General features: G+C 43.2%; 1 protein-coding gene across 1 annotated transcript in view; it reads right to left on the bottom strand.

The window, feature by feature from the left end:
* MBTPS2 (membrane bound transcription factor peptidase, site 2) overlaps nt 1-22,881 on the bottom strand; it is a 72,319-nt gene that overhangs the window by 10,873 nt on the left and 38,565 nt on the right. Inside the window, exons 7-8 of the mRNA XM_066599794.1 lie at nt 8,940-9,120; nt 1,057-1,151 (exon numbers count right to left, since the gene is read on the bottom strand). Of these exons, the coding sequence (XP_066455891.1) occupies nt 1,057-1,151; nt 8,940-9,120 (276 nt within the window). The remainder of the gene's footprint in view (nt 1-1,056; nt 1,152-8,939; nt 9,121-22,881) is intronic.

Raw genomic sequence — 22,881 nt, 5'->3', positions numbered from 1 at the left:
GTGATTAACCCCTTCCTGCTGAAGCTCTTTTATTTTTGGGTCTTCATTTTTAAATCCCCAAATTCAAAAAAACCATAACGGTATAATTGTTGTGGCAACATAGCCGCATGAGGCCCTGGTAAAATTAATGGAGGGAGCAATTTTGCCTTTTTTTTGTTCTTGGGAGGGGGGGGGGGGGGGTGAATGTTGGTTCTCACAGCATTCACTGTGCAGTGAAAATGTTCTCTTTATTCTGTGGGTCAGTATGGTGATACCAACTTTATAGAGGTTTTTTTTTATGCTGTACTGCTTGAAAAAATAAAATACCTGACCCCCATGACTTTTTTATTTTTCTGTCCATCGGCCGGTGGGAGCCTGTGGACCCTCATAGAGCTATATCAACAGAAAAATAAAAAAGTTATGGCTCCTAAACGAGGAAAAAACAAAAGCAAAAAAAATTCTTTGTCCCTAAATGGACACTAACTTTTCACACAATGTTTGCTCATCTAACAGTCTATGTGCATATCATCAATCTTGTAATATACTTGCATTAAAGATGCTTTTGTTTTATCCCTAAAAGTGAAGTTTGAAGTGGCTGCCTCCAGCGGTCTCCCTTCTAGCATTTTTGCTATCCACTGCCTGTTGTTAGACATTTGGCTTCTCTAGTAACAGGGACATGGGGACACTGCTAGTCACTATACGTAATAGCGGGGCGGGCATTCAGATGCTGCCTTGCAGCTAATTGGAGTAGGGCTATGCAAGGCAGCATGGGAAGTATAGGAGAGTAAGTCCGGGCCAGTATTGGTAGAATGGCTGGCTTAGGACGCCCCTCCACTGGGGCAAGCAGCAGGACAGTAGAAAAAAATCTACATGGAAAACTAATCTAATAGAGCTGAAACTGGGTTTAAACAGCAGCAAAACAGCGGTCGATGAAGATCTAGGTTGCTTCTTGAAACTTTCTTGCAAACCAAAATATGTTTTAAGACCAAAAACAGACCAGTCTCCAAGGGGCTAAAATTCAGTAAGCTCTGTAAACAGAAGTAGAGGACATCACTGGATCCTGTAGTAACGGTTTACCTGTCGACTGTAGCCATTAACACTGTAGGAGAAGCAGATGTCAGAAAGACTGTTGTTACCACAACACTCTACAGATCCATCCAGCCGTCTGTACACTGAAAATGCAGAAAATTATCTCCATTATATACCAATTTAGGATTTTCTATGTATTCTCAAAAAAATATAAATTCGGTGTTATAAAAATGTTTTTTCCCGTGAAGGAAACCAAACACAGGAAAAGACCCTACAGCATATAGTGGAGACTCTACTGACCCAAAAGAGGATACTTATCAATCACTTAGGACCTCTAATATCACAGGTTGACAAATGTCTTACATCACTGAAGCATCTACTTGTTGGGTAAAAAAAAAAACACTGTATACTCAACGGGTAAATTGGGGTTCGAATGCAGACCTCAGCCACCAGAGGATAGACCCCTGCTGTCCTGACCAGGAGAAGGAGCTGCCATGTGTTCCCCTTTTCCCCTCCACTAACTGTTACACTGTGGCTCACAGCAGGAGGCAGCACAGACAGTGGCGGAGCTATAGGGGTCATAGTTGCACCCCTCGCCACACTATTTCTTCTATTGTAGCTGTTTGTAAGCCGCTGTAAGCCTGTGCAGTGCTAAAGATACAATCACGGGTTAGGGGAGGGGTTGCTGTCTAAGGGTAAGTGGCGCTATGGAAGCCAATTAGAGAAGGGATTGTGACGACCACCCACCAGCCAGCGCAGCAAGTCCTGAGGCCTGAAGGTTTGGTGCCAACATGGGCTGATATTTAGAACTGCTCATAATTCCCTCCACCTTCACTAAAGCCCCAGTTCCAGCAGCAGAAAAACAGTCCAAAGTATAATGCTGCCCCACCAACTTCACTGCGAGTCTTGTAGTCTTTTGGTGATGCTCAGTGTTGGCTTTGTGACAAAAATACCTTTTGGAATTTTGGCCAAAAAGTTCCCCCTTGGTCTCTATACATCAAGTCCGCCAAAAGTATGTGAGTTTTGGCAAAACATGGCTGGCGTTTTATCAGGGGTGTGTAGACTTTTTATAGCCACGCTACATTAGATCTTCTGAAAGGAGGAGGAGAGAGGTTTTCCATGGGACTTGATGTTGGAGGGGTATAGTTGAGGAGCTGAAGGTAGGGGGAATGCTGATTTTTTATTTTACAAGGGACTGTAAGGCCGGCTTCAGACAGGCGATAAAATGGTGCTAGATTTGTGCGTTGCGAGACGCAGAAATATGAACTCCATTCTTTTGAATAGGGTCATACAAATGAGTGATATTTTCCCGCATGGCATCGTGATGTGATGCGGGAAACAAATTGCGGCACGTTCTATCTTGTGCGTGCTCTCGCATTGCACCGCGCATTGTTTTTAATGGGCCCGGCATCAGCATCGAGCTAGGTGCGATGTCTCCCATTTATAACAATGAAAGAAACTCTAATATCCTCCGCTGTGGCTGACAGGGGAGTTACTGGAGCGGGCACTGTAACCAAAGGGACAGGGGGAACCATATGCAGCCAAGACCCGGCCTGTGGATGGGAACCTTAACTACTTCCCTTTTACCGTCATTGGCCACTGTGAGTGGGCAGGTTTTTGGCTGCATGTGGTCAATGCAGCATGGAAACCCAGCTTAACTGACAGGGGCACGGCAGAAGTACTGCCAACCTGTACACAGTCACCATAAAAGTACGGCTCGGCGCATTTCTTGGGGTGAGGATAAAGGCAAGGGAAGTGACATTTTGCTTGTTTTCTTTCCCCCCACGAAAACAGCAATTACAAGCGATGCTACAACTATCACTGCTAACATCGCTGGGATTTCCACAGCGGATCATCAGAAAAGCATCACCTCACATTACTTTTTGTTCTGCGCTGTGGTACTTGGCATGTTTCATGAACATTGTTCTTCCTCTGTACAAGCCACTGGTTAGACCACACATGGAATATTGTGGACAGTTTTGGGCACCGGTACTCAAGAAGGACATATCAGAGCTTGAGCGGGTACAAAGGCGGGCAACTAAAGTAATAAACGGAATGGGTGGACTACAATACCCAGAGAGGTAATCAAAATTGAGTTTTTTCAGTTTAGGAAAAAAGACGGCTGAGGAGTAACCTAATAATTATGTATAAATGTATCAGGGGACAATATACCGTATATACCGGCGTATAAGACGACTTTTGAACCCCGAAAAATCTGCTCTGCAGTCGGGGGTCGTCTTATACGCCGGTAATTCAAAAAAAAAAAAAGTGTAAAAAAAAAAAATTCATTACTCACCTGCCCCGGCGTTCTGTCGCGCTCCGGCAGGATGTCGCTCGCTCCGGCAGGCTGTCGCTCGCTCCTCGTCCCGGCGCAGCATAGCTTTCTGAATGCGGGGCTTGAAATCCCCGCTTCCAGAAAGCTAATACACACGCCGGCAGCCATGACATCATTGAATGGCTGTGATTGGCTAAAGCGCACGTGGCTTCAGCCAATCACACTATTCAATGACATCATTGAATAGTGTGATTGGCTGAAGCCACGTGCGCCTTCAGCCAATCACAGCCATTCAATGCTGTCATGGCTGCCGGCGTGTGTATTAGCTTTCTGGAAGCGGGGATTTCAAGCCCCGCATTCAGAAAGCTATGCTGCGCCGGGACGAGGAGCGAGCGACAGCCTGCCGGAGCGAGCGACATCCTGCCGGAGCGCGACAGAACACCGGGGCAGGTGAGTAATGAATTTTTTTTTTTTTCTCCACTGAATACCGGCGTATAAGGTGACAGTTGGGGGGTCGTCTTATACGCCCCGTCGCCTTATACGCCGGTATATACGGTACTGTAGAGATCTCTCCCATCATCTGTTTATATCCAGGAATGTGACTGTAACAAGGGGGCGCCCTCTACATCTAGAGGAAAGAAGGTTTCTACACCGAAACAGAAGGGGGTTCTTTACTGTAAGAGCAGTGAGACTATGGAACTCTCTACTTGAGGACGTGGTGATGGCGAACTCACTAAAAGAGTACAAGAGGGGCCTGGACATCCTTTTTAAGTGTAACAATATTACATGTTATAGTCACTATGTTACTATGTATTTCGTACTGCACTGTCTGGGGAACCATTTTTTCCTGTAGTGCGGTATTTGGCGCTTCTGCGGAGCTATTTCGCACAGCACTGTGGTATTTGTTTGATGCGTCTGGAGACCTATCTTGTGTTGCACTGTTGTACGGTTTTAACTCCATGCGCTCACTCTTAATCTGTCGTGACTTAGGTGAAAGTCCATTAGGCCTGACGTCAAACCCAAGTCAGTGGACTGTTATTAAAAGCAGCTGAGCACCCATGCTGTACACTTCTGGACTGGCACTGCTCATTCTTTACCCGTCATCGGTTGGGAGGTCACTTCTGCTTGATGGTTTTTTACGTAGTGCTGTGAAGGGAAAGACAAATGTACCAACAGATACAGATAGGTACATGGAGAATAATATGCTATAGTGTATGCCTAGTCTTCAGCTACACATACCGTTACCAAGGAGTGGCCGCAGTGTGTAGGGGCAACTTTACACCTGAAGACGGCACACACAATCTGATCATTACAGGAGTATACACAAGGGGGCGCTATGGGGCTAGACCTCCCCCTTGTGCAATCATCTCTCCTGGCTCATCTTTGCGGCTTTACTCTTCGGGTTGATGTAAGTTAGGGACTGTTCATATCACTGTACATTTTAATACAAAAAAACATTAAAACATATCATTTGACGGATCCCATAGACCAGAATTGTTCGAAGCGGTTTACAACTGCATACTTTGACTATGTTTGACCTCCCTTATATTTCTGTACATTTTTTTTTTTTACAGGACAAAAAAGTATAGCATAACATGCTTTACTGTCCCACACAAAAAAAAAAATATGCTCAACATATATTTTTTATTTTTACATCATGGTCAATAGAAAAAGTAAAGCTGTACGTTATCATGCATTTAACATATGTTTTTTTTGTTCTCAAATGACTAAAAAAAAAGAAAGAAAAAAAAGCGATCAACTGCAAACTTTTTTCACACATCCATTTAAGAAAACTACCAGGTGTACAGGCTCATAGGCTATAATGGGGCCGTCTGTGGAATTACACGCACAGTACACGGCCCCAGAACTTTTTTAAACTGCACAAACACACAAACATATGGAAGGGTTTGGCTATATGTTGTACTGTATACACTAACAGAAGAAAGAATACATATGCCTAAAGTTGTAAACACCCGTATACGTTTTTTCATGTAACGTAAAGACTAAACGTACATTACAAACGTGATGTGAATAACCTCTCAGTCTGTATGAAAGGTTGTCTGCCATCTGCTGGTGAAAGGTGAATATTACATGGGAGATGGCAGACAACATAACACAGACTATAATGGATGGGAGAGAGGTTTCACATTTATTAAAGATGCTATAAGAGCCTGATGGCATCGGCATACAAGTAGTAATCACTATGAGGACCGGCAACAAGATGGAAACAATGGTCTACGTAGTTCGGGCGCTACATCCTTCTTCATTGCCACGTGTATGCCATCAGGCTTTTATATTGTAAAGTACGGCTATTTCAGTTATACCACGCTCTGGATAGTTTCCTGCCGTTGTTACATTGTTTGGGGTCTTTGGACCCCCTGAGGTGACCAGTCGCACCTCCTCTGCTATAGAGACTTTCACAGCTCCAGCATCCCTCTTCTGACTGGCGCAGTCACATCCTACTATGGGCAGCTCCCTCATGAGAAAACCCAGCAGGAATGGTGTCACACCTGCGCCATATGTGTGCCAAAGGGCGCATATGTGTAACGGTCACAATGTGCGTGTGTAATACAGATGTCACCGCTTCAGACTGGACAAAAATTGTCTAGGTATGATTGGCTACTAAGCTAAAAGTTTAGGAGCCAAATAAAACTTTTAGTCACCAAATTTAAATATCTATGATAACATCATATATTTATGACATTTTATTTAAGACAGGGGGCGCTATTATACAAGCACCGGTAATCTTCGTGTAACAGCGCTGATTGTCAAGCTGGACCTGCAAGTGCAGCTGAGCAGAAATTGAACGGGTCACATTATAGTCAATGGGATCTGTTCGGTTCCATCATAACCGCCCCCCAAGCCCACACATTATAATTGCATACACCCCCCCTCAATATAATTGCACTGACATACTCCAAACAAGTCAGAGGCAACTCTGCTCATCTCCCTCCCGCCTCCCCTACTGAGACCAGCAACTCACCTTCCACCCCATCCATTGGTATGCCGCTTATCTCCCTCAGCCCCACACTCATCAGTAGGCAAGTTGCTAATCTCAAAGTCCATAGACAGGCCACTCTTTTTTCACCCAGTACTTACCTTGAACGATGTCGCTGGCAGCATGGCGCAAATTACATTACTTCATCACATACAGCCAGCACTCAGGAAGCATGCAGCACCCAGCAGTTTGTACGTTGCCCCTTTAACTCCAGGCAGGAAGCGCCAGCATGCAGAACATCTCACCTTACAGCCGCATGAGCAGCCAACTGCAAACTCTTTCAGCGAATTGACTACCATATTGACCGCCACCTGGAGCCATATATGTGTCTGTATCCAAGTCACAGTGCGTATGTATGTATGCATTTACTACCGTATGCAAGTATGGCTTCTACTCCCAGCCTTTCCTGTGTACAACCCAAGATCATAATGTGCGCTAAGGACCCTCAGTATCTCACCTCACAGGAGAACCACACCAGCACTCACAGCCTGGGCTCCCCCAGCATTCAAAACCACACTGCATGTTATTGATAAATACTGATAAGTACGAGGTATTAGTTGATATTATGGCCAAAATACGTGAGCTCACAACACCTTGTCAGGAATAAACACTAAGCATCCACCCCCTCGGTATAAGGAGGGCTTGTGAGTGGCTGACTCATCAATGTCCAGCACATGTGTAATCTGCTCCCCCATTTAGCAGTCTGGCTGTCTGCATGTTGGGTGTTACATTGTTTATATGCCTGCTCTCTTGTATCAGTTTATCAGTAAATATATGCACATTTTCTGTGACTTTTGGTCCATTCTCCTTTCTATGATTTTAACTAATGTTAGTTTAGGGACGCACAATAAACTAGGACCCTAGACGCTGGGTTGTGAGCTCACATTATTTTGGCCAAAATATAAAGAAATATCTTGTACTTATCAGTATTTATCAATAACATGCAGTGCAGTTTTGAATGCTGGGGGAGCCCAGGCTGCCAGTGCTGGTGTGGTTCACCTGTGGGGTGCACGGCAACCAGCTGAATTCAAAAATGGCATCACTAATAGGTTGTAAGCCTGCATTGTCCACTACATATATCATGTGGCCTGACACCTGGTGTCTACTCTTCTGTGCAGGAATCAACACTAATCAGCCACCCCCCTCAGTATATAGCCTCCTGCACATGGGCTGAAATTCCGTGGTGGGATTTCCCGCAGAATTTCCGCCCGTGCCCGCTGCCATAGGATTGCATTAGATAATGCAATCCTATGCAGACAGCCGCGATTTGACCGCGTGAAAACACCCGCAGTAAACAAATCGCAGCACGTCCTATTTCTGTCCTGGCCTTTGCACAGCCGGCACATATAAGAGCGGGGAGACGCCAGGAGCAGGCGAGCCGCAGTGGTCACTGCGGGAGCACGGTGTGCATCCGGCGGCGAGAATTTTCGCAGCGGGATCCGACCCGGCCATCTGCAGGAGGCCTAAGAAGGCCTTATGAGTGGCTGACTGACTTTGTCCTTCAGATGTGTTAGTCGCTCCTGCATTTAGCATCTGGTTGTCTGCATGTTGAGAGATAAGTGGCTTATATGCCTGCCCTCTAGTATCAGTATATGGCCGTTTTCTGTGGTGTTTTAATATAAGATATCACATGTAGCACTATTTAATAATTCATACTTTTCCTACTTAAATCATAACTTTTATTTTCTTATTAAGGCCTTAGTCAGACGGGCGTTTTCTCGCGCGATTTGCGCGTCGCATGCGCAAATCGCGTGACCGGAGGCGAAAAATCGCGGGAAAAATCTGCACCTAGCCGCGTTAATCGTCGCAGCAAAACGCCTGTCTGACCGGAGAAAAATCGCCGTGCGCATCAAAATGCGCATGAAACTTAGACTGGCCGGCGAAAAAAATGATTTTGGTGCGCACATAAAACGCAGATAGGCGCGATCTGCGAATCGTCGTGTCCTATAATTTTTCGCATATCCGCATAAAAAGAGGACATGTGACCGATACCATAGCGAACCATTGGTTCTATATATGCGCGAATCGCATGCGCATGCACAAATCGTGCGAAAAAACGCCCGTCTGACTAAGGCCTAAAAGAACCATTCTTTCAAATGGGAAGATGTAACAATACCTCTGCAGCGCCACCTATTGGAAGGCAGCATTCCTGCTAGTCAAATGATAGACTTTTTAAACAAGCCTTGCAACAATGACTAGGAATTGTAAGCCAAAGCCAGAATGACCATCCATTTCGAGGCGATTGCAAACAGCACTCTATGTATGGTCTCTAGCCTTGGCTTATAAGTCCCATTCATAGTTACAAGACTTGTTTAAAAAGTCTAACATTGGCTTGCAGGAATGCTGCCTTCCAATAGGTGGTGCTGCAGAGTTCGGTTCCTTTTTTTCCATTTGCATATCTCCCAGAGGAGCATACATGGCCTTATAAGGCCGCATATCTTCTAGGTGCTCTCCATAGCACAATACCCTTACTGACCCAGTACCATTCTTTGTCATTACTGTTCTGGGAGACTTCAATGTGAAATCATTCTGAGACCCAAAGATAGGAGTCTAATTGCATCTCACAATCTAAGGACAATAAGAGGACTCGGAAATAAAATAGAAATGTAAAACAATACATTGTCCTAATGTCAGAGGATTTGTAACTGACTACTGTACCTCTGCTAGGGAAATGCAGCTGTTGAAGAGTTGCAGTACTTATGCAGAAGCCTGTTTGGGGCTTCAAGGAGATGTCATTCAGGCACTTATGCCAGTCGTCCACACTTTTCACTGGACAGTCTTGAACTTGGGTTATGATATCCCGAACAAACAAACCTCTTGGCCCACTTGCCGGAGATTCCTTAAAAGAAGAAGACAAATAGCGTTGATCAGACATCATTCTAAGAAGCTGATGTGAGCAAATGCACTGCCTTGAGTCAAAGAGGCGGAACAGTCTATTATGGTCAGCACGACACTACCTAAATCTGGCCAATCCACCTACTCGCCGCCACCGCCTTGCCGTCAGCTTTGGTAGGTGCTGAAATCTTGCGCATGCACCGTGTGCCCCTCCTGCTGGGGGTTGCTGCACATGCGCACTGCACCCGGTGAAGTCTAGCGGTGCATTGGCATAATCTCTGTATAAGCTTCAAAATAAGATTTCCTGAAATTGCATGTTTTTCATTTTACACAGTCATGTCTGCCTTGCTTGTGTTAGGGTGGTTTTACACGGGCGAGAAAAATCACACAATTTTCACCTGCTGCGATAGTCAGTAAAAAAGCAGATGATTTCCTTCCCATCTGTAATGTTTTCACTGATGCGATGTTGAGAGGATAAAAACTCCTTTAAATAGGAACCTGTCATCACCTTTGTGCCTCATAAACTACGTTGTGGGGCTTAAAATGTGATGGGAATAGGGAGTCTGGGGAGCGATGTGTCATACTCACCAGGTGCCCTTTTCCAGCACTGTTGCTGTATCTTTTCAGCTGGCTGTGTGACCATGCTCTCCCACAGAGATGAATGGGAGAGCGCACACACACCGGGCTGTAGAGAGTCGCACTGTGGGTGCGCGGCAACTTCACGGGGATACAGTGTGGGAATGGGGCGTCCGGTGAGAATAACACAGAGCCCCCCGGGTCCCCCTTTCCATCATCTTTAATCCCCATACTGTAGGTTTTGCGTCTCAAAGATGACGCCAGGTTCCCTTTTAAGAAAATGATGGTCCTCTGAAGGAAACCAGAGTGTCCTTCACATGACCAGGACGGATATTTAACCAGTGGAAGTTAAGGATTACTGTTTTTATACTAATTGAAGCAAAGATCTGGAAAAATGTGAGGAACTGATACAGAAAGTAAGTTGGAAAAATATGTAACTAAACATAATAGAAAGAATAACCTTTATTAGCTGAAACGTAGAACCATTAATGGTCTCCAATACATTGGGCCGTATATCCAATGGATAGTAAGTAAATACTTTAATGTTCCCATAGTAGAATATACGTCCACGTTAAAATTAACAGATTAATTCTATCAACCCTTTCCAATCCACTGCCTGACGTCTAAAGACATTCTGATTGAAGGTTGTACAGCTACGATGTTGGAAGACGTCCGGCAGGGTATTCTTACTGTGGTTTACTGGCTGCTCTGTTGTCGGGGGCCTCTCCAGCAGGTCATATACTGCAGTACTGGCTCTAACCAGCAGGTGGCATCATTGTATAATGGCAGAAAGAGAAAGCTCCCTAGGAAACCCTGAATCCAAAATTGGATTGCAAAGGGTTAGGGGATTACCCAACAATTTTTTTTCACATATTATATTAATGCAGCAGATAGAGAAAGCTGTTGTGTCTCGTGTATTACGGAGCCCCTTGTTCCTTCACATTACTGCCATGAGCTGAAAATTGTAATAACAGATGGTTACTATTTATGGGTTGTATTCCTATTTCTCACCAACAAAGTAGTCTTAGACCGGATTAAACCCAAGTTTTCATTGGAGGGCAAAATTATGAAACAGAGACTCTAATATTTTGGCCACATAATGCGAGCTAATTCATTGGACACATTGATAATGCTTGGAGTGGTCAACAGCAAAAGACGACGTGGCCGCCAAAGAACGTGCTTGCTGATTACTATCAAAGCCGACACCAACATGCAAATGATCAAACTGAAAGAAGCCATACAAAACAGAACCCCGTGGAGAGGGGGCAGATCCTTAAAGTGTCCGAGAGTCGCCCCGACTAAACAGGTAAAGATAGATTCTTATGTCAATATATTTTTGCTTGCCATGATACTACAAAGCTCATCCCCTGCTGACGACCTACAGTAGGCATCAGCTTGTACGCTGGCCAACGACTACTTCTGTAAACCTGTTATATTCTGTAGACCAAGCGGGCATGCCTTTGAAAATCTTCTCCTCTCCAGTAAGTGTCGGCAGCATTATTTCTCATATTCAGTAAAGAAAGTATTGTATATATGTAAGCAGATCTATTACCGTATTGCTCCGAAGAAGAATTACATATGGTCAGCTCTACACAGTGATGAAAATCCCATGCATTGCTTATTAATCACTTTACGGCAGAGTAACTGATATATGTTTTTTTGTCCATAGAGAATAACAGAAATGCATACCTTCCAATAACATGCAGCCCAAGACTTGAAGAGACCCTGTCACCATCTTTTTGTACACCTATCTGGGAGCAGCACAAGCTAGTGCCTATTATACTGATTGCAGTGATATGTCTGCTGTGTGTATCTGTGGAGTAGTTTTTGAGAAACCTGTATTTTATCAGTAGCAGCACATACAGAGAGGACTACTTATAGTAGTCCTGGTTATTTATGAGCTGCAGGCTAGCTACACCAACTTCGCCTTCCAGCCAATGTTTGATAGAGGTCTGCCTATAACTGTGAATGGTGAAAGAGCTGCCAATCATTGGCTGGAGGGCGGGGTGGGTGTGGCCAGCCTGGAGCTCATGAATATGCGAGACTAGTTCTGTGTCTGGCTGCTAGTAATAAAATACAAGTTTCTCCAAAACTACTGCACAGATGCATACAGCAGACATATCATTGCAATCAGTGTGACAGGCACTACATTATGGTGCTCTCAGTGAGGCCTGCAGAAACATGGTGACAGTCTCTTTAAGGTGTTCATATGCTTTCAATAATGTTCAGTGGACTGACAACCATTGCCCACCAGCACTCTCCCCGACTCTCACAAACAGACAGCTCATCTTCACTGGGAACAAGGCCAGGTGTTGAAATTCAGCATGCCCAATGCTTCTTTCTTCCCCCGTCATAGTCTGATGGGAAAACATTGACAGCCCCCCCACCCCCCATACAAATTAGTGAATTGTCTGTCCCAAATTAGTGGGCTCCAATAACTATATCCAAACGTGTTGGGGCTTTTAGCATATGTATTTCATAATGATGGATACAATTAAAGTAGGTTCATAATCAGATCAGATTATCGTCTTCCTGTAGCTCACTTCTGGGTCTGCAATCTTCTGCAGGGATTTGAGCAAAACATTACAATTCTAGCCGTCTCGCCAACGAGTCGATGAGACCGATACTTGTCAAGTGTTTCACTAGTGAACCCAGTGCCTGAAAGAGATGGGAATCCAGTATACCTACATGGAGGATAATGGGCAATGTCCAGCCACAAGGCACTACTATCCGAAGCCGCTGGCACAGACTGTCAAGCCTGTACTTGCCCATATCTGCCTGTTTAGACACCATCTAAATAAGACTGCAGAGTAATTAGTACCAAATCTACAACAATCAGCATCTTCAGCACAACACATCTGTGCGGAGCAGTTGCCAAGAAATCCACAAGTAATCCTTCAGGCTTAGGGCGCCTACCTACTTGCGTTGCCGATTTTCGCGCGTGAAAAACGCGGCGTTTTCCGTGGCGTTTTTTGCAGCCCTCCATTGACAATCATGGGTGCATTAAGAGAAAAATAAGGAGACATATGCAACTGACAGTTCTTATGTGAAAAAAACCCACGAAACGGAAAAAAAACCCCAGATGGACAAGAACACATTCTATACTAATTGCTCTTGAGAAAAAACGCAAAAAATCACAGGAAAAAAAAAAAATCGCAAGTGGGTAGGCACCTTTATCAGTAATTAAAGGGAAAAAAACTACTAAAAACCAATAAATAACAGTAAAAACATATACAGATGCTTTCCCTAACAAGAATACTCTACCTCCTCATATGTATGTACCAACCTCCATATACAAGGTTTCATCAAAAGGAAATAATTGCCCCATGATTAAATGTTACATATGTTACCTTAGATTGTGCAAAACAAAACTGTATGCGTTTAGTCATTTTCAGAAAAATGCTGCTGTGTGTAGATGTCACGATTACATACTTGTGATGGCGCTGTTCTATCCCTCAGAATGTCCATGTTATTTGTCCCGTGCTAGTGAGAAGCTCCTTCTATTGCTCAACTGCTGAACCCGGTCATTGGCTTGTGAGCTTGTATATTTTGGCCAAAATATTAACCAATACCTTGTATTTATCATTAACATGCAGTGTGGCTTTGAACACTTGGGAAGTCCGGGGTGCCAGTGTGGTTTGCCTATGATGTGCAAGTCCGTCAGCTGGATTGAAATGGGGCGTCATTAATAGGTTGTAAGCCTACATGGTGCACTACATGTATCATGTGGTCTGACATCCTGTATATGCTCTTTGTGCAGGAATTAGTACTAAGCAGCCGCCCCCCTCAATATAAGGAAGGCGTGTGAGTGGCTGTTTAGTGTTTTCCCCATGTGTGGTGGCTTCTCCGTTTGGCAATCCGGCTGTCTGCATGTTGAGGGATATATGTGGGGTTATTACCTGCCCTGTTGCATCAGTAAGTATATGGCCACGTTCTGTGATCTATTGTCTGTTTATATTTCCCTTTTCTGTGATTTAATTGATGTTAGTGTAGGGACTCACAAGTACATGAGGACCCTTGACATTGGGCTTGTGTGTTTTGGCCAAAATATTAACCAATACCTCGAATTTATCAGCAACATACAGTGCGGCTTTGAATGCTGTGGGAGCCCAAAGTGCCAGTGAGGGTTCCCTATGATGTGCAGAGCAGTCCGCTGGATTGAAATGTGGGGTCATTAATAGATTGTAAGCCTGCATGGTGCACTACACATATCGTGTGTGGCCTGACATACTGTATGTGCATTTTTATGCAAGAATAAGTACTAAGCAGCCGACCCCCTCAATTTAGGGAGGGTGTGCGAGTGGTTGTTCATCAGTGCCCTGCCCATATGCTATCTGCTCTTCCGTTTGGCTGTCTGCATGTGGAGGAATATGTGGTGCTATTACCTGCCTCTTGTATCCCTATATCAGTAAGTATATGGCCACTTCCTGTGATTTTTTTTTGTCAGTTTATATTTCCCTTTTATAAGATTTTAATTGAGATTGGACATGAGCAACTAAGTCTACAAGATGGTAACTTATTTTGTTACTTACATACATATAAAATATTCAACTGCCGGACCTTTTCTTGTTTTATGATAAAACAGTATTGATTAATAGGGCATATAATTAGGTTTTTCTGACAAGGTTTAACCGAAGAAGGATCTGTAAAGAGATTTTTGTACCGTAGACAAATATGGTATATCTATAGAATATGACATAACAGATGTTCTGTAGAAGTTCCAACTGCTACAGGGGCAGATATACCGTCTGTGCAGCTGTTTTAGCTGCACAGGTGCCCAGATGGTGAGGGGGTCTTGGGTGCAGCGCCTCCCTGAGTTTAAATGATAGCAGTTGAATAACATAAACAGCTTATACTCGCTGCTGGCTGCTGTAGCCTGCATTGCAGTCATTCCCCACTGACTTCCTGGTTGTGTGATCAAGTGACAAGCACTGCTGCGGCCAATCCCTGGCCTCACCAACGCTGGAGTACAAGGATTGGGCAGTGATCACGTGTGCTTCTCATGTGATCACACTACTAGGTGGTCAGCAATGGAATGAAACTGAAAGGGAGGAGACACAAATTAGAGATTAGAAAAACTTTTTGACAGTGAGGGTAATCAATGAGTGGAACAGGTTACCACGGGAGGTGGTGAGTTTTCCTTCAATGGAAGTGTTCAAACAAAGGTTGGACAAATATCTGTATGGGATGATTTAGTAAATCCTGCACTGAGCAGGGGGTTGGACCCGATGACCCTGGAGGTCCCTTCCAACTCTACCATTCTATGATTTAGCAGGAGATCACTGTAGCTTGGACTGCAGTGCCTGAGATGGGAGTGTAAACAGTTTTTTTGGTGCATAAAAGAAGGCATAAAAGGACATTATTATATGAGTGGTGCATATACGAGGGTATAATAAATGATTGGACAATATATGGGGGCATAATTATGTAAAGGAGCATTATAACTGAGTGCATGCATGCAGGGGGCCTTATTACTGAGTGGGGGGCACTCAAAGCAGCATTTATCATATCGGGAGTACAAGCCGCAAAAAAAAGGGGATACTTTTACTGTGTGGGACACCATGAGTGGTATTATTACTATCTGGGATACTAAAGATGGGGAGATTGCGTAGAGGTATGGAAAATGAAGGCAGCTTGCTGGGAAACTGAGCAGCCAAAGAGGTCTGTGTCAAGTTCCGCAGAGTTGTCATGGCGGTCTGAGCCAGATGGAGAAGTAAATTGAATGTGAACAACTTTAGTCAGAGAGGATGCCACCTGTGATCATTGTAGGTAACTGTACTTTAAGTACTGTACTGTCTGCAGGTATCTACTGGTATACACTTAATGCATGGGGGGGGGGGGTAATATTCATCTTTGTATAGTGGGTTTTGTTTAGTTCAGTATGGAGGGAATATGAACGGTGTTAATATTTGCACCCAGTATGTTATAATTTAAGGGTCTGGGGTAATATACATATCGGTGTTGTTTGTTACACTATTCCTAAGCCAATAAGGGTAAGCGCACTTAGTCTTTTCTTCTTCAATTGCAACAGGAAATTGTGCGCATAGCACATGCCATCAGTGTGACAAAAAGGTATAAAAGTATGCCAACAACCAGGGACTAATGCTGGGGACACTGAAATAAATACATGTTTGTACTGGAAGAGGAGTTGGCAAGTGTACCTGGCTCAGGAATGGATATGCAGTTTTATCCATCAGATTGGAGTAAAACAGTTCTTTATTCAGCACTGAATTATAATGTCACAGACCTGTATGCCAGTTCTAGAAACCTGATCCCGCCCTTTATGTGGTATTTCACAATAAGGGTCAAAGACACTGCAGGTTAGTACTGAGATCCATTCAAAATATTATATAAAACATTAATGATGGGTTTTTACATCATGAAAGAATAATGAGTAGGTTAATGGCGAATTCACTAGTTTACTGTAGGAGTGTAATCCAGTAATGTACGTTTTTCTCTACATGTCAGTCATCAGTTGACTATAATTTGTAAGAGGGCGTACCTTATGCGGATGCCGCGAGCACGCTTACTCACAGCTATAATAGCAGTATTTTTCCAGGAATAGATGGTTTAGGTTGGTTTCATACCAGTTAAACAAAAATTGACACAATAATGTATATTATGAATCCTTTAATATTCCTCAAGTTGAAGAGGTATTCTGCCAAGAAACATTTTGGGAAAGTTCATCTCACATGGCAGAAATGTCTGATCGGTCGAGTAGAATTGCATGAGAACTTCTGGCTCTACCAAACTTACACATGTAGTATGTCCCTACGCAATTATTGTATTCTGCATGGTGTATTCAAGCCAACTCAGATAAGGCCACGGTGCTCTCAAAGGCCGCGTTGGTCACTTTTCATAATACTCAAACACTATACATCAGAAGAGTAAGGATTGTAATTTGGTACATTAAACTAAGTCATTAAGGCCTCATGTCCACGGGCAAATTCGGATTTAAAATCCGCAGCGTTTTTCCTGCACGCAGATCCGCGCCCCATAGGGATGCATTAGACACCCGCAGGTAGTTAAATACCTCCAGATGTCATTTTTCCCTGCAGGCGTGGGTCCCGCGTGCAGGAAAAAATCCAGACATGCTCCATTCAGGCATGGGTCTCACGCGGGGACGGCTCCTGCAGGCTTTGTACCGAGCACATCCGCCGGGCCGAAGAAAGAAGATCCGTCCGCAACGGAAGGAAGACATGCACGGACCGCTGCGGGTAGGTATATTCTGATTTTTTAGCATCATGTCCGTGGGGCAGGAGGGACCCGCTATGGATTCTCCATGGAGAATCCGTAGCGGGCCTGATTTTCCCAGTAGACATGAGGCCTTAGTGTACAAAAAGAAAGGGAGGGAGAAAGAAATAAGCCCCCTCAGTAAATACCACAATTAAGTAACCAGAATTAACATTGTTAATATAAATCCAGAGGATTAGGAGTCTCATCTGGAAGTAGACTACCCCTCTGGAGTACGGCTATTGATGAAGAAAGTAAGTGTGCGAGGATAACAAGTGAGAGAGGAATTGCACCACTGACCCCATACCTTCTCAAACCTTTTAGGACATTGACGTCCTTTATAGACCAAGTAGTCAAACGGCAAGACTGAATTTACCAGTTTCCTCCACGTAGATAAAGAAGGGTTTTTTCGATCCATCCATCGTAAAGCGATAGTTTTCCTGGCTAAGAACAGAGTTTCCCTCAGGAATAATCTCACGTGGTGTTGCCAGATTTCTTCAAGTACTTTAAACAGGTAAATCTTAGGACGCAAAAGGTAAAGAAATCCCTAAGATCATAGAGGGGAAGCTTGTGACCTCTCCCCAAAAATCCTGCATGGCAGGACACTCCCAGATCATATGCTAAAAATCAACATACCCACATGAGCAGGGTTACACTTCTAATAGGATGGCAACAGTGGAAGCCTGTTCTTTGGTCCAGGTTTATTAGAACAAGGAGGTAGGAGGTAGAGAACAAGTTGACCTTCCATTACTACATCGTGGAGGAATTCGAGGCTATCTGAGCTGATGTTCCCTGACTGAGTTTTCCCCCCAATGCAAATATAAAATACCTCACTTGTACACTCAATTGTACACTGAAGGGATTTTCACTTCTTTTCCTAACTACAGTAGAAGTTCAATCTTCCCCCAACTTGCCTTCAGTTGATACACAATTGCGCTGAACAGTTCGAAAGGGGATAGATTTCCTTGAAATGTGAAGACAGTCATCCACTTGACTAAGCCTATTTCCACCTTTTAGAAGGCTTAACAACAGTAAATCATCTCCACTTGACACATCCTTTCACAAGTGTCAGAGGGATTTCTCAAATCTGGAAGGCTGCCATGTGAATGAGTTGACCTCTACATGGCAGTACACAGTGAGTAGCACCAGGAACCAGCTTATTCTAGTCAAGGGTTTACGTAGAGCGTAATTTATCGCAGTTTGCCTGGTGCAAATGTGTGAATTTACTGGCAATATCAGTACCAGAGGTGGAAGGGAACAAGGTACTTTCTTATTTACAAATGGTGTGGAAATACATGGTCATTAGTCTATACTGAAACTGAGGCTCACTGATTCCTCAACAAGAAATTGGGCTTTTCATGGGGTGTGCTCTGAAGAAGTTAGTCTCTTGGGGTTACGGAGTGATCACATCCCCACTAAGTAAGTGCAAAAGATTCATCATCTATATATACAAACTATCCTACTAATCCCATCATTGATACAATGGGCAGAATTCATAAATGCGGATCTTCCACTTTATAATCTAAACCGACCTATGTCCCATTTCCATAAAATGTTGGACCAGATCAAGCCAATATGTATGGGCAATGAATGTGGTATGAATGGGTGCCAATGATACTGTTGTTTGAACATGGAGAATTCTTAAACAATTATTTTCCAAATGGTTTCAGGTTCTTGATTTATGTGGGAAACTGTGTATTTATCTACCTGATGATGTGTGGATGACAGTGTTGATTTTTTTCCTGTTTTAGTAAAGTTGAAAGCTGAAGAAAACAAAACTTTACAAAAATATAAAAAAGTAGCCCCTTGTCTCCTGCCCTATTTGTACTTGCCATTGCACCCTTGGCGTTAGCGATCACACCTAATCCTAATATATAGGGTGTGCGACTTGGTAGCTCCGAATATAAATTAAGCCTCTTTGCTGATGATCTGTTGTTGATTCTCTCCCAGCCCCAAACCTCCTTACCAAATTTAATTTCGGGACTGGATGCTTGGGCTGCCCTCTTGGGCCTAAGAGTACATTTCGATAAGCCTGAGATAACATTTATTAATTCCCCACCTCCCTTAGTAAAATTAATTTCAATTTCCAACATGGTCACACTGCCCCGCCTGTTATAGCTCTTCAGCACTCTTCCAATACCAATCCCTTTAACCACTTTGAAAAATGGTGCACTGAAAATTATTTATTTTATTCGGGCTCACAAACTTCCCAGAATTAAAAATACAGCTATGCACTATGATAAAAGGTTGGGAGGACTTTTAGTGCCCAATCTAATTAAATATTATACATCAGCATGGCTTGCACAATGGCCCTGCAGCCCCATTATTGGTAAAGCCTGAAGAAAATCGAATTGCCCCACACTTCCTTGCTTTCCTGACTTGGGCTTCAGAGCCTCAGGTCTTAGGCCTGGTTGCACTGAGTTCATTTACATACTATTCCCTTCTTCTTTGTAGGAGGACTCGGCTTAAATACAGACTGTCCTCTCAGTTCTCCCCTATGCTTCCTATTATCCTGGATGCTAAATTCCCCTCAAGTCTACATTCTGTTGGAGCACCAATCAACCAACTAACCTGCACCAATATAGTGTTTGATCTAAGCTGTACACTGCAACAATTCATGACAAAATGTAACCACCCCCTGAACAGGAACATTTAAGACTCAATGAAGTCTTTCATTTTCTCCACTCCTTGCCTATTCCTCCTTCACTCTCTAACCTTACATTGTAACAAAGCCATTTGTGCACAAAATCCTTTACAAAAGGGTGTTATTTCCGTGATCTATAGCATATTAAACCAACCACTGAAGGAAAAACTTCTATTAATACTGGGATGGGAAGCAGACCTTTAGACCAAAATGTCAGTTGATAGATGGAATCATTGCTTGGTAGCCATCAGGTCTTCCTTATGGAGACCTCAGTAAAGATTCTCCAAAGAATCCACCTGATCCCTCAGTTGGCTACATCTATGCTTTCCTCCCTGCTCCCTGTTGTGTTTTCAGGGATGTCAAGAAATTGGTTCCCATCTTGATGGACTTGCCAAAAAGTCAAGAAATTACAATCACAGGTTCGCAGTTTACTCAACTGCTTGTTTGTTGGTCCAGTTCCCAAATCCCCCACTATTTTTCTTTCATGCCATCACCCACCACGATATATAAAGCAAGCCCATATGTTTATCCAGTATATATGTATGGCATATATAGCTTCCAGGTGGAAATCACCTACTCTCTTGAAAAAGACTGCTGTGCAGCAGTCAAAACGTTGCTGCAAAAATGGATTAATAAAGAGAAGCATTCCTTGAAGAAACTTTTGCTGTGATTACTTATACCCCAGATGCTGCTTGGAATCGAAGTGAAGTTGGCATATTTTGGATGATCGGTCTATATCCTGGTGAGCGTGCATCATTGCCCTGCGTAAAGCACCTTCCTTGGGATAAGGAGTTTTTGTGTGCTGCAGCCGCTCATTTGAAGGTGGACGGTATGGATACTTTATTCAAGCATGATTTCATTAAACTTCCCTCCCTACTAAGCAGATGTATAGTAACACAATAACTCCATGTTCTAGATGAGAACATTAATTGGTCACAGAGGCAGTCAAGTCTAATATGTCCAAGTAAAGCCCTTCACAGTTTAGACGAAAATAAATATAAAATCAATTCCTTTTATTAGATGTATTTAAAACCATAGAACACAAATAGGGCACTACACATAAACCTCTAGATTGCCAGAGGTGTCCAAGTCTCCGAGAAGAGACTCTTACCACTTGCTCCCTGTAATTGTTCTCTCTCGTACATAATAGTCAGGGGGACAGTATCCCACCGGTAAGTTGGATCTGAGGGAAATTATAGCAATGTGGTAGGATGTCTTATCATCAAAAGTTAATTCTAGAACTCAAATCTAGATTTATTAGATCCTTTCCTATAAATCTCTCCCCAATGTTGTCCTATTCCTTATGACATTAATCACTAATAGGAAATTGAACTGAAGTATGTTGCTTAGATGGATAGCATCAAAGTGTGTTTTTTTATCTTCAGTTTTACCTAGATAAGATTTTGGATTATCAGTGGGAATTTGATATATATACCCACTTTAGAGCTGGGGAAAGAAAGATGTCGGCCCGAGATGACATGAGTAGTGGATAAAAGCAGTAGTGTCTATATATATCCAACATTAACTGCAATTACTCATTGTCTCTTAGGGACTTTATTTGCAGAAAAAGATCTAGATGGACGCCCTTTTATAATGGACATTGGACGAGCATATATACTTTGGGTGGTGATTACTGTTTTTATAAATAGTCACACACTCAGTATATAATGCTTTTTGGATCTTTGATTATTTCTATTCAAGCATATATAAGCTTGATCAATAGTACTTTGTAGTCGCTTTGCAATCTCAACGCGTTTCGCTGCTCATCTGAACGGCTCATCAGGAGATTTTCAATGTTAGTACCATGTATATTGTAATTTGGTATCCGTTCCAGAATTTAAGTCTTAGAATACTAATAGTCTGAAACTCTTCTACTAGTCCTAATAGGCAGAGATATGAAAGCTTCCTTATATGCCAGATCAGTGTAAATCTGGTGGAATACAACTAGGATGAAGCAAATGGTCACTCAATCATTAATAGTCACTGATCCAGTGATCTATAGAAATACTATTATAGCACGATTCCTATAGTCTGATGGTGAACGGTGTATCTAAATGAGCTATCTGTGTAGATACACAGTGCTCAAGATACAAGTGCAGCTTTATTGCTATTGCTTCATCTGCTTTCATCTGCCTATGTCTAGGAGAGTTTCTATGATAGAAGAGGTAGCGCCTCTGGCCTTGGTGGTAGGTCAGGGCTATCTGTGTGCTGTTCATATGTCAGTCCTTTTAAAGCAAGCCTAGCTCCTCCTTCGGAGACCTACAAGCTATAGATATCCTTGAATCTTTGGAGAACGAAAAAGTAGGTGTTGGTCCTTTTACCGACCTCAAACTACCAAACAAAACTTCACCACCGGTGGTCCATAGTCCAGAGTTGGACATGTTCAAGAGGCTTGTCCTGAGAGATTTAAAAACTCTGAGACCACGGACCTTTAGGTTCCCAAATATGTCCAAACAGGAACTTGAAGCACTCCACACTCTAAAGAATATGGATAATCTGGTTATTAAACCCTCGGATAAGGGGGGTAACATAGTACTCATGAATGTAGAACAATACATCGAAATGTGTAACCGACTGCTAGGGGACAGCGATACCTACATCAAGTTGACATCGGATCCCACACAGAAATACTGGATTGAACTCAGAAATCTTTTGATGCAAGCAAAGGAAAACCAACTGATCAGCGAATCCGAATATTGATTCATGCTTAACGACACTCCACGGACATCCACGTTTTACTCCCTCCCAAAAGTACAAAAGGGACTTGACCCATTAAAAGGAAGACCCATCATATCGGGAATAAACAATCTGACTCAGAATCCAAGTCAATACATGGACAGGATTTTGAGACCATTCGTATCATCTCTGCCATCATTTGCGAGAGATACCATGGATCTCCTTAGACAGCTACAGAACATATCTGTCGATCCTGGTACCCTGATTGCCACCCTGGATGTGGAAGCTTTATATAGTTCCATCCCACACCAGGGTGGCATCAGGGCCGTAAAACATTTCCTCTCACAAAGAGGTATCTATATGTCCGAGCATACGGAGTTTGTCATCTCACTGCTAGAATTTATTCTAACCCATAATTTTTTCATCTTTGATTCAAAGTACTTCCACCAGCTCAGGGGCACCGCGATGGGGACTTCATGTGCCCCATCGTATGCCAACCTGTACCTGGGCTGGTGGGAGGAAAAGATCGTATTCGCTGAGGAAAATACCATCTGGTCTCAATATATCGTCCTATGGACAAGATATATTGATGACATCCTTATCCTTTGGTCGGGTAGTGAGAATAACTTTAAAGAC

This window comes from Eleutherodactylus coqui, chromosome 4, assembly GCF_035609145.1.
Source record: "Eleutherodactylus coqui strain aEleCoq1 chromosome 4, aEleCoq1.hap1, whole genome shotgun sequence".
NCBI lineage: Eukaryota > Metazoa > Chordata > Amphibia > Anura > Eleutherodactylidae > Eleutherodactylus > Eleutherodactylus coqui.
Note: the sequence above shows the minus strand (reverse complement) of the source record. Positions and strands in the feature narration are given on the sequence as shown.